Below are 12,252 nucleotides of genomic sequence, written 5' to 3'. Positions count from 1 at the left end.
TTACATATTGCATTCGATCGGAGAAGATTTAATAGCGGTATTAGTTTCGAAGGACACCGATCGAGAATGCGAGAGATCCGTGCCGCGGATGCGGTGTTCGCCGTATCTGCGCCAGCGGCGGACCGTTAAGTTTTGGGCCCTGGGCTGACACTGTTTGGGGGTCTACTCAATTAACCCAAATTTTTTTAAAATTTAAATTGTTTTCATTTTTTTTTTACCGCGAAGGGGGCCCTTAGGCTGAACGGGGTCCTGGGCTAACACTGTTTGGGGCTCTACCCAATTAATCCAAATTGACCAAAATGTTTGTATAATTTATTTTTTCTTCTGTTTTTAATTTAAATTGTTTTTATTTTTTTTTACCGCGAAGGGGGCCCTTTGACAGAACGGGGCCCTGGATTAACACTGTTTGGAGGCCTACCCAATTAAGCCAAATTAACCAAAATTTTTTTTGTATGATTTATTATTTCTTCCGTTTTTAATTTAAATTGTTTTTATTTTTTTTTACGTCGAGGGGGTCCCTGGGTTGCAACCCATAAAGTCCACGCCTAAATTAATCCGTCTATCATCTCAAAAAGCTCGAGTCGCGTGGTCCAATTTTTAAAAAGTTATTAATTTTTAAAGGGTATCTTAATTTTACAAAAGCAAGTGTTTGAGGTAGATTTCTGCAAGAATGAGGATCTGGAAATAGTTCAGAACTGTGGTAGCTCGAAGTGTTTTGTCTTCGAAGGATGTATTGATTAAATGTTAAGCAATCAGTGCTTAAGAATTTCTAGGTACAAGTTATTCGTAACCCACTATTAAACCGCAGACGCGCCGCGGCAGTGAAAGGGTCAATTTTCTCTGTGTTGGCAATGATCGCCGGAAGCGCAATCGATCGTCAGTGATATCATCGATCGTAGCGCATCTCGTTTTTACGAACCTCGTTGGTCGTGCTCGATGATCAAAGGCACACGAAGCTTTTACCGGCGGACTTTCCCTTTTCAAACGATCGCGACCGCGTATCGCACGCGAAATCATGTTACATCCACACGTCGTCGTCGTCGTCGTCGTCGTCGTCGTCGGCACAACGAAATCCGGGAAAATATGTGTTACGTGGCGAGATCTTATGGGTTTGATTTCTCGAGCCGCAAGAAATCGAACACTTATCAAGGGAAACTTATCTTTTCGAATTATGTTTTCGATCGAGTAGCCGATTTATCGCAACGACGGTACCGGAAATTCGGGAATCAAGATAAACTGCTCGTTCAATTCAACAGATTTCTAAAAGAAGATCGCCTTGATAATTGCGTCGACTGTTTCTGTTTTTTTTTGTTTTCTTTTTTTTTTAATGTTCAATGATTTCGCTATCCACGATCTTAATGGTTGCGCAAGATCGACAATTCGAACGCGACTCTACAAGATGTTGAGTACGTTACATACAAAAAACCGTGACGCAACGAGATGTAATATTTTTCACGGTGATTTAGAAGGCCCGCAACCTTTCAATCGAGTGTTGATTAATGATGCTCGCGGCGGAGATAAATCTATCGTGAATTCGTGATCTCCCAGCCATCGCAAATCGGTAATGGCGAACAGAGAGAATTGCCTCTTTTGGACTATAACTAATATCACCGTAATAGCTGGGCGTTCGTTTTGCTTATTAGCAAAATATATTTATGAGTAGAACCACCAATGAGAATTAATAGAGGTTTTATTCGATGTTTGTTGTATTCGTCTCGTTTTTCCGATTAAAACGACACCAAACACGATATAATTACGATCATGATTACGTATGTAACAAACAAAGTTAAGAATTCGTGTACCTCTACCGTAAATGTCAAGTCTGAAACTTTGGTCGCTTGTTATACAATTATGATCGTAACTATATCGTGTTTGGTGTCATTTTAATTGGAAGATCAAGACGAATATGATAGTAAAGTTTCACAAAAAAAAATATCAAAAATTAGAATTCCATTTCTTACTTCTCGCCGATACTTGGGTCCTTCGCTGGCTCGATTGTAGAGCTTGTTAATCGCTTGACTGGATCCAAGGGAGGTCCCCCCAATGGCGGGGATAAAGTGTCGACAGTTATAGTAGAGATCTTTGCGACAGTTACGGTGAGAATACTGCAGTTGTAACTCTGAGGACTGTCGCTGAGACAAACCCTGTTAGTCGAAATGTCCAGGATGATTGTTTGATTGTCTATGTTCTCATAATTAACTCGAAATCGAGAGTTTCACGAGACTGGTCGTTGCGCGACCGTTTCTGTTATCTCGTGCCTTATCGCCGAATTGTATGCACGTGTTGATACGCGGGTCGATAGGGCAAACAACGAGGAGACCGGCGCGGCGCGAGCACGCGCATGGAAAGCGCGAGAGCGTTTTCTTTTTCTCGGCTGAATGAGACCTGAATTTTCTGCCGGCTAGAGAGTGCCAACGCATGTTATGCAAATACGCGGTCACTTGCCGATTTCTTCTCGTTAACTTGGTATCGTTAACGAGCCTTTTCTCCGGGTCTGTTTGAAAACGGTAGAATTTGTTTTCCATCAAACTAAACGAACCGAAATACTATTTAAACAATGTTCTCATTTCCACGATTATTTTTGTCAGATATTTCGGATTAGGTAAACATGTTTCAAAAAAATTGAAAATCTGAAGGAATCCGAAAAAAATAATATATTCTCATCGAAGTTATAGAGATAGCAGTTTCAGAAAAATTTAGTAGTTTTAGATTTTTTAATAAAGTGCATCGTAGTTAATAAAATACAAAATCGATTTTTTTTCTTTACTCTGCTCTAATAGTATTTGAAATTGCTGTTATTTTAAATAAATCAACATTATTTGAATCTTCAAATAATTTAATAAATTATTTCAAATAGTTATCTCTTATTTTCGTTGCAGTATAAAATCGGAGCTATTAATGTTACGTGAACTGACAAATAAAACAGCGAAAGTATATTAAACTTCCGTTGAACGCATGGAAATATTAACTCGCGCGCATAATCACGGAGTTCCTTATATTTTTATCATTTTAGATGAACGACCAGAGATTATTTTGTCATTAGTAGTTTTTAGTTCACCGATTCGTTTAGCTCATTTTCCTCGTCGAGCCGAGGTCGAGTTGATTAGATCCCTGGTTTAATGTCCTTCAGCGGTTCTCATTCAACGAAATATCAGATTAAATCCCCTCGAGAAAATACAGCGAGCGTGAAATATTTCGTGGTGTTTCCTTTCTACGCGATGAAAATCTTTCTGTAATGATTTGTACACCGTGCAGATATGTATCAGCGAAATTAACTTGAAATTTGTCCGATTCTGTTGCAGAACAAGACCAGCCAGAACCCTACTATACAGTTCCTAGGAAACGAAGGGGTAAGTGGAAATCACTTTCTATCGTTTATACATTCACGTTGAATGTCACGCCTGCGCGACATGCGCAGGCTTTCGTGCGTTTAATTGTTAATAGCCGACCGCGATGCGACGAACACTATTGGAGTCGGACGATAACCAGTTCGCTCGTGATTAGTAACGCAAATTAGCGACGGGCACGTAATTGCCTCTTCCTAAGTTAACGAAATACAGTGACTCCAAAAAGTATTTCAACACTAAATTTCCCATTCTCGAGAAATCATGTGACAATTTTGTTAAAAAAAATAGTGCAACAATGTATATTTCAAAGCTGGGAGCCTCTACTTTCGCCGTCGTTCCTCCTTCTCAAAAATATTTTTAGAATTTTTTTTTGGTCCAAAATGTTACCAGTTGACTCGGTTGTAAAAACGTTGAACAATTTTTCTCGCGACTGAAACCACCGTAGATTTAAAGATTGAAGCTTCCCCTTTACAAGCAGTGCTTAAAATTTGATATACGATTTTTTCTAGTCGATTTATCGAGCTTTCAGTGCAAGGTGTACTGAAGGAGTCGCCAGATTAGGGGAATTGACTCGAATTGAGGGGAACGCGGTTACCCTCTCTTTACCAGTACCGGGTTAGTCACGTGACACTGTGACACATGCGCGACAGAGGCGAAACGCGTCACGTGACCGGCTCACCGGAAGCGTGAGGGGAATAGCGTCGTAGAAGGGGAAGGTAGAGTGGGGAGGCAAGTCTCTGGGCCTCGCACGGCCAAAGTTGTCTCTCATTTTTATTCTACAAAACTGCCAACAAGAATTGTTGATTAAGTTTCATGCACTCGTTGCAAAAATCTAGTCTCCAAATTTATAATAGATCCATTCAGAAAAAACATTCGGAAAAACATAGTTCAAATACTTTTTGGATCCACTGTACCAGTCGTCACTCTCGTTCCCACGAGAAACAAAATTTCTAAGAACGGTGGAATCCTTAATGCATTTAGGAACGTTATCTTCACTTTTTGATAGTTACACGTTCAATCATCGCTTTTAGCATTGCAAATTAGGGTGACCGAAGTCTTTCGATTATACATTCACCTTTACGTTGCGAGACTTTTAATAACGTTTTTCGTTATTTCTAGTACAATTATTCTTCAATTATTGTCATCGTAATTTACAATATTGATACACTAATTACTATACATTCGACAACGGTTTGACGTCAGCGCCACACACACCAGTCTATCTGAGCAGTCAAGCTAGTTGCACTTACGTGAATTATAATGATTAACTGATTTTTTGTGAACATGTGACGAGCGCGGATTTGTATGCAAAATCAAAATTTTTCGCATCGATTACAACGAACAGGAGCCAGACTGACTTTAATTATTAATTTAATTATTAATTATTAAATTATTATTAAATTATTTGATTATTATTAATTTAATATTTAATTCCTCAAATAATTTTAATAATTTTTAATTAACACAATGAAAGTCTTCAATTCTTTTTTCATCTGTCTTTTGCTTTAAATTGTACCTATTAATTTTTACCATAAATGCATAAAGTCTAGTGACGATAAATGATGCAACGTGAACGACCACAAAAATTCAATTTCCACCATGATGCAATTAAGAAACTTGCAATTCGTGTACAGAATATGGTGCTGATCTTTACCAGTGAGTCCTAGAAAAAATAGCGCGTTTAATATAGCAGAACGGTTTTCCAGTTAGAAACAAATTGTGCAAGAATCTCGCCCGAGCGTGAATCACAGATCCGAGAAAATTGAAAATTCAGAAAATCCCCGTTCACACGCACGCGCGGGGACAAAAAGATCGACCTCGGGATCGCCATCTGAAAGTCACGCGGATCCGCGTTTCGCGTTTTCCGTGGAATTGCCGTTTAGCGCGTGTGACGTCGATCGCGAACGGAGACGAGCCGCCGTTCTCGGAAGTTTTCTGTCGCGATACGTTGCGGGATGCCTTCACGATTTGTTATGGAAACCTCGTTACTCGTCCCCGCGTGCAACTCGAAAGTGTAAACCGCGAGGCTTCCGTGTGTGATGCAACGTAACCTCGCGCGTTCCTCGGACTGGCTCTCGTGTCGAGGAATCGGTCAAAATCCTCCGAATGATTATTAAAACGCGTCTAGAGGGACAACTCTACCGCCCGTTTTCGAAAAATACGTCATTCAACGCTCCAGCTGCCTGCTGATACCGTCAGCCTAAGAAAGTATTCCTACACAAATTGAAAACGAACAATATTTTTAAAATTGGTCCAAAGACCCGAATTTATTTTTTGAGATTTTTTTAATGTACTAATTTTTTAAAAAATTGCTTTGGTCGCAATTGCGGAGAAGAAAATGATTTTTAAGTTTTTTTTTGTCTGCCCATTTTTGACCTTGTGTGGCCTTGAGGGGTAAAAAAATACGTAGCATTCCATGTAAAAAATTGAAGGTGACCTTCATTTCTAAGAAAACAATAACAACAATAAAACCCATTACAAACACCATTAGATTAACGCTTATGGTTTTAAGCTGTCGAACGCCAGAGTGAAAGGACTAACTAAATTACTTCGATTGTGTTCGACTTTTTGTGGGTTGTCATTCGGTAATCGACTTGTTAATTAACCTACTTGATACGGCAATCTGCGCATAGCGGTATGCATGCATACGAAGGCTGCCGACTATAGTGACCGCTGCACAGTGGTCAAAAGTGGACTTTCTAGCTGGGCAAAGTCTAAAAATTGAAAGTGCTTAGAGAAACATTGTTCGTTGTAGTAAATGAAAGGTATATTGTAAGCATACTAATGCCAATAATAAAGCAGAGTAATATCGTCAGAGATTATTCTACAAAAGATGATATTTAAACTTTCTTTTGGTACAGCAAAGTTATTGAAAATCCTATTATGCGGTCTCCGGTGGATGGATCTATTCTGACCTTGTGTATAAAAATCGTCATTCGTTCGTTTAGTTTCGAATCAATTGAATGAAGAAATGCTGCATTGGGAACAATAAAAATATGTCTGCAACAAGTACTTTCGAAAATAAGTTTTGAAAAATTGATAAATAAAGCACCGAATGGTCCTAGATATCAATTATACAATGTGTCACAAAAATGTCGTGCTTGTCTAAAAGGGAAGATTCCTCAGATCATTGGAAACAACTTTTTCATTTGCGAAAATGTTCGCCGTGGCTTTGTTTCCGAGCTATTAAAGAAAAACGCGGACCAATCAGAGCGCGGCTACCACGGACAGACTCCGGCTCGGCCAATGTCAACGCGACGCTCAGCGGGACCGCGCTCTGATTGGTCCGTATTTTCGTGAATATCTCTTTAACAAGCCGCGCAGAACAGTTTCGCAAAGGGAAAAGTTCCTAGAAATGACCTGAGTACAACATTTTTGGAACACTCAGGATAGTTGTCAACAAAAATTGATTTTCAATCCCGATAAAAAATCAGCCTTTACCAACCGCGACGAACTTTCCTTTTCCGTCGGAAAATGTGAAAAACGATGGTCGGCGAGTCCATCAGTGTAGCCTGTCGCTGGATCCGAGGAATAGGTTACAGGTCAGTGGCACAGATAGGGGGCAAGTGTCCTGAAGAAGACGCGTCGGGAAAAGGATCGAGAGTGAGAGGTGGCGACACGTCTCGATCGCGATCGCGATCGCGATCGCAAGGATACGCGCGCGTGCGCTCGGTCTCGTGTTACACTCGCGAAAGAGATCTTTTCGCGTCGGGATCGAGGGATCGGCGCCGACACTGCGCCGGTCCGTAGACGTGGCGGAGCACTACGCCGCGGAACCGAAGGTTTCTACTACGGTGAAGGCGATCGAGGTCGTTCGAGCAAGGTTATACACCATTTTCTCCCGTTCGTCGGTTCGCCAGCTCGCAAGCAGCGTGATCCCGTCGCTCGAATCCCACCGAATCGCGAACCGAGGCCCTTGGCGACGCGAGGTTCCCGTGACGAGACGTCGCCGACTTTTCGAATGGTCAGCCGCGGGGATCGGGTTTCGAAGCTCATTGTGCCTGGAACGTCGGCTTTCGGTTTACTAGCGATGGGAACGATCCGATTCCTCCTCTGAATTTTCAAGTAATTCGGTAATCAAATATTCGGTTGGAATTCATTCATTTTTTTATTTATTTATTTAGTAGTTTCAAAAATTCACTCGGTTTCACCCTCAGATTCCACCTAAGAACCAGTCCAACTAAATCCGCTGTAGCAATACACCGTAACAATACGCCGTGCCAATACACCGTAACAATACGCCGTGCCAATACACCGTAACAATACGCCGTGCCAATACACCGTATCAATACGCCGTATCAATACGCCGTATCAATACGCCGTAGCCATACGCCGTAGCCATACGCCGTAGCCATACGCCGTAGCAATACACCGTGTCAATACACCGTAGCAATACGCCGTGCCAATACACCGTATCAATACGCCGTAGCCATACGACGTAGCAATACACCGTAGCAATACGCCGTAGCCATACGCTGTAGCAATACACCGTGCCAATACACCGTAGCAATACACCGTGCTAATACACCGTAGCAATACGCCGTAACTTCCAATGAACTTCTTGTACAAACCAAATTGATAGTTCGAACTCTGTCGTGCTGATTCATTGGCTTCAATACGAGCGTATCTCCTCCACCATTTTCAACAAAAAATTTCGAAAGATCTTCGAGTTTCTTTTCTTCTTGCTTCCTCGGATTTTCCGTATCTCTTGACGTTATCTCGCCGAGTCTGATCTATCGCAATCTTCGTCGAACCTGGAAATCGATTTATCAATGTAGACAGGCTGAGGAAACCTTGAAAGGAAATTGATTCTAATTGCGAAACAAAAGACGCACTGTCTTTTATTTTTCTTGGTCGTTTCCGTTCGACGCGACGTTTCACGAGCTGTTTTTATCGTGTCGCGTCTTTCTTGTTATTCATGATTCGGTTTGGATTTAGGAACACAAATCGTGTCGGTATCTGATCGATTGATCTGGGTACGTGCCCAAGGGCAACGTTTCTTTCTCCAAAAATTACACACGAAACCTCAAGTTTTTTGAAAAAGAAGTTGTTTATGTCGATCCCCGGTTACACTAAATTGGTGTACACGAAGAACTGTCCGCCTATTCTGTTCTCCGCTAATGGGGCCCCCTATTGGCGCTAGCGAATCTGTAATTCGAGTTGCGAGCATAAGCCTCCCAGCCACGTAATCACCCTTTGATCTCGTCGACCACGAATTCGTTTTCGCTGCGTGCCGCGGGCGTGTTTTCGCCCGGCCACATATTCCAAAAAACCGTGGACACGATTAGAGCGTTAGAACGGGATTATTTATGCGGAGCCGAAAACGTGGCCTTGCCCGACGTCACGCGTCGCCCGGGCACTCCGTGAGCAAAAGCTGCACGCCCCTGGCCCCCCGGGGCCCCCTCCTCTCGCGTCGCCTTAAATCACGGTCTCGAAATCTTTTTTCGATGACGGAGGGAAGGTGATCGACCTCTTCCGTTTCTCGGGCGTGGTTGAGGATCTGATCGATCAAACGTTATTCCGTTTCGGGTGAACGCCACGCAGTGGGGCATTTGTCTCTAAAACCTGGCCGTAACTGTATTAGCGTTACTTTAAGATTGCAAGCAACAATGTTCGTAGGTCATTGGACTCGTTTTGACGTCGCCAACGACAGATACGCGGCCAAAAATGCGTAGTGACATTTCAAGAAGGTGACCATGATTTTTGATAAAAAGAGAAATTTTTTGTAGGTTTATACGAATACCGATTCATTCTTGTTCGAAACTTTTTTTGGTCAGATTATCGGCAGTTGCCTTCTGGACAGTGTGGCCCGAAGATGGGTATCTGTTTCCTCTCCTTCTTTTCCCCTTCCACTGTCCCATTATACCAGCATGAGCACACTTCAACGTCCCCCACTAAGACTGGTCACGTGACGTGCCGCGTGACGTGTCCCACTCAATCCCTGTCGCGCACGCGCAACGTGTCACATATTGTATTCCCCTAGATTTTCTCGATCTCGCGACACTGCTTCTGGGCGAACATGCTCAGCCCTACCCTATACAGGGTCGTCATATTAAAACTTGTCTCCCCACTCTATCTTTCCCTTCTACCGCGCAATTCCCCTACGCTTCCGCCACGGCCCGGTCACGTGACGCGTTTCGTGCCTTTGTGGTGCATGTGTCCAGTACTTGGAGACACGGGATCATTTTTTCCCCCTCGATTCGAGTCAATTCCCCTGATTTGGCCACTCTGGCCCTATGGGAACTACGAAATAAGATTGCCAGGTCTAGTAGAAGTGCGTCTAATTGAATATCAACGAAGGGTTATCGGAAATTGCGTAGGTTGGCGATCCAGAAGATCGGTGTTTTGCAACTGGTGGTGATGTCGTGTTGGACGTATTGGTCCGGGATCCAACGTTGATCGATGAGTTCCCCGGGCGAGCAGAGAAGAGAAAATTACGATTACCTCCGGTCGAACGCAATTATCCGGTTCAACGAGGCTGGTTCCGATTCCAGTATCACCTGTTGCGGAGGGAAAGGAGTTGAGGTCCCTCGGTACAGGGAAAAAGAACGTCTCGGGCAGCCTCGGCGTTATTAAGGCTTCATTCACATAACCGATTCTGTTTAGCCGCATTTACTACGGCCGCCGTTTCATCCTGACCTTTGACTGGCTTCGCCTTCCACTCTGTCAGATCTGCCGTGGCTCCGCGTATCGATCCGGCCGCGTTGACCTTTTCAAGCGATCGAAGGATGCCGCAGTCTTTAGGGCCGTTAACGTCTGACAGCCTCCGGCAACTGGAAAATTGTTTCCTAAGGACGCCTTCCCAGAAGCCGGGCTGAGTCAGTGAATCCTTGGAAAAAGAGTACCGTGTGCCCGACGCGATAGAAAGTGGTCGCGGTCCCCGTTCGCCGCTAAAAATAGTCGGATCAAACGTGTAACCTACCGGAAGGACTTCCATTCGTCGCGTGGCCGCTCAGCTGTTCTGCTCTCGATTCCCCTCTTTTCTAGAGCGGAGATGATCCGCCGTGATAGATCGGCTCCCAACCGGGGCGGAGCGATCTGCGGTCCAACCGGGTTTCTAATATTCCGACATCGAAAGTTTGACAATTACGCTCGATACAGTAGAACCTCGATTATCCGAACCACTGTTGCGTCGTCGCCATCCCCACCACTTTAGCCTCCCTTGCGTTAGAAACTGCAAGGGCATGGTGCAAGCAACATTCAGAATGCAATACAGTGTTTACTCTATATATGTCCTAAATGTCTAGCCGATAAACGTCCCTGAACTATCCTCACTGCCGCGTGGTATACGCCGTGAAGCTCGAGAAACCTCGGTCGCCGAGGAGTGTAACATAATACGGGTCGGGTACATCGGTGTGAGAGCAGCAGACCGCTACTCGTTCAATAATAAAACTTTCTTATTTTTCATTATTTCCTATTTTCACTATTGTCCTTTTCTACGTTCGGCGTGGATCAAAGAATAGTATCTCCTGGCGGATATATGTCCCTGGCTAGACCCGTGTTTTGGACATATATCGAGTAAACGCTGTACTGAGGGATACTGAAACAATGTACTTTATTTAAGAAGTTCACTAAAGAAACTCCTCATGAAAATACATTTATAATTGCAATATATCCGTAACAGAAAAAATCAGAAGCAAGTCATTCTGACGTATTAAAAAAAAAACAAAAATGAAAACACACGCGGTAGGATAGCGTAAGAGAGGCGACGAAAAAGAAAAACAAGTAGTGCGACGCGTTTCTAATTAATATTTTATGAGAGTCCGGATCGGAGTGATCCCCGAGGAACCCGATTTACGGACCAATACACCAGCAGGGAGGAGGGCTTGTTACACGCTCGAAGAAGTTTCTATTTGCCGGGCTTCGGGGAGCTCTCGAAGCTTTTCAGGAAGTCGAACGGTCGCCACTTTTGTAGCCGAGTATTTTTCCGAGGGCGGTGGATAGAAGTGATTCCGGTTAAAACTGCTTGGCGGCGGCCATGGCGCGCTTGTGTACACCCGCTGAGCTTAATCCGTTGTCACCGCGGGCCGACAGGAGCCTCCAGAGATTAAAGGCTTCTATATTTTCTCGATCCGCGATAAACGACACGGGAGCCGAGTCTTTTCCACCTCCAAGCCACCCTCCCTCGAATCTTCCACCTCTGCCTCCGTCTTCTTCTGCAGTTCTTTCCGCGGAGGACCATTCCCTCTTTCCACACGGTGGTTTATCGCGTCGCTATTCTCGGAGAACGGTCTTCGTCTTCGGAAATCCCGTCTCCTCCGTCTCTTTCGCTCTCGCATCTCCCGCCACCAGTCTGGGTACACACCAGTCTGCCGATTATATTATTCTTTCGTTAAAACATTTCCACTCTGAAATCAGACGTTCCGTATGCAACGAATAGAATAATTTCGAGCCCCTTAGATACATCAGAGATGGGCATTTTTGGCTGAATTGAGACAAAACTATCCCCACCATAGCGCCCACTGTCCCCTTCCAGTAAGCGCCGTTACCGTTGGGCAACGAAGACGAGAAACACAAGCGAACACGACGAAGGCGAAAGAGAGATTGGTGGGGGAAGCAGGCGTTTGAGGGGCCCCTACCGTGCCCACCACTCGTTTACGTGGAAGAACTTCTACGTGCAGAGTATGAAGCGTTTAAGGGGTATGGACAGAGTAACGGGCCCAAAAACAAACAATTTGTTCTAGTATTAAAAAATAATTTAATATAAAATCGAAGTACTGTCTACAACATATGTTACGGTACTTGAAACATTTTTTTTTTTGGACTTTTCCGATCCAACATGGCGGCGTTATCACTTACCCAATACGTTGTTTTTTTATATCTAGCGGCCACATTTTTTGATCTAGAACAAGAAAAGAATTTCTTCCGAATCTACATTAAAATGACCACAGAAGTGCGCAGGATT

General features: G+C 43.7%; 1 protein-coding gene across 1 annotated transcript in view; it reads left to right on the top strand.

The window, feature by feature from the left end:
• Nucleotides 1-12,252, top strand: part of Su(tpl) (Suppressor of Triplolethal) — a 184,709-nt gene that overhangs the window by 63,917 nt on the left and 108,540 nt on the right. Inside the window, exon 2 of the mRNA XM_076787615.1 lies at nt 3,303-3,350. Within this exon, the coding sequence (XP_076643730.1) occupies nt 3,303-3,350 (48 nt within the window). The remainder of the gene's footprint in view (nt 1-3,302; nt 3,351-12,252) is intronic.

The sequence above is a fragment of the Halictus rubicundus genome, chromosome 5 (assembly GCF_050948215.1).
Source record: "Halictus rubicundus isolate RS-2024b chromosome 5, iyHalRubi1_principal, whole genome shotgun sequence".
NCBI lineage: Eukaryota > Metazoa > Arthropoda > Insecta > Hymenoptera > Halictidae > Halictus > Halictus rubicundus.
The sequence above is the reverse complement of the archived record's forward strand: the minus strand, read 5'-3'. Positions and strand labels throughout refer to the sequence as shown.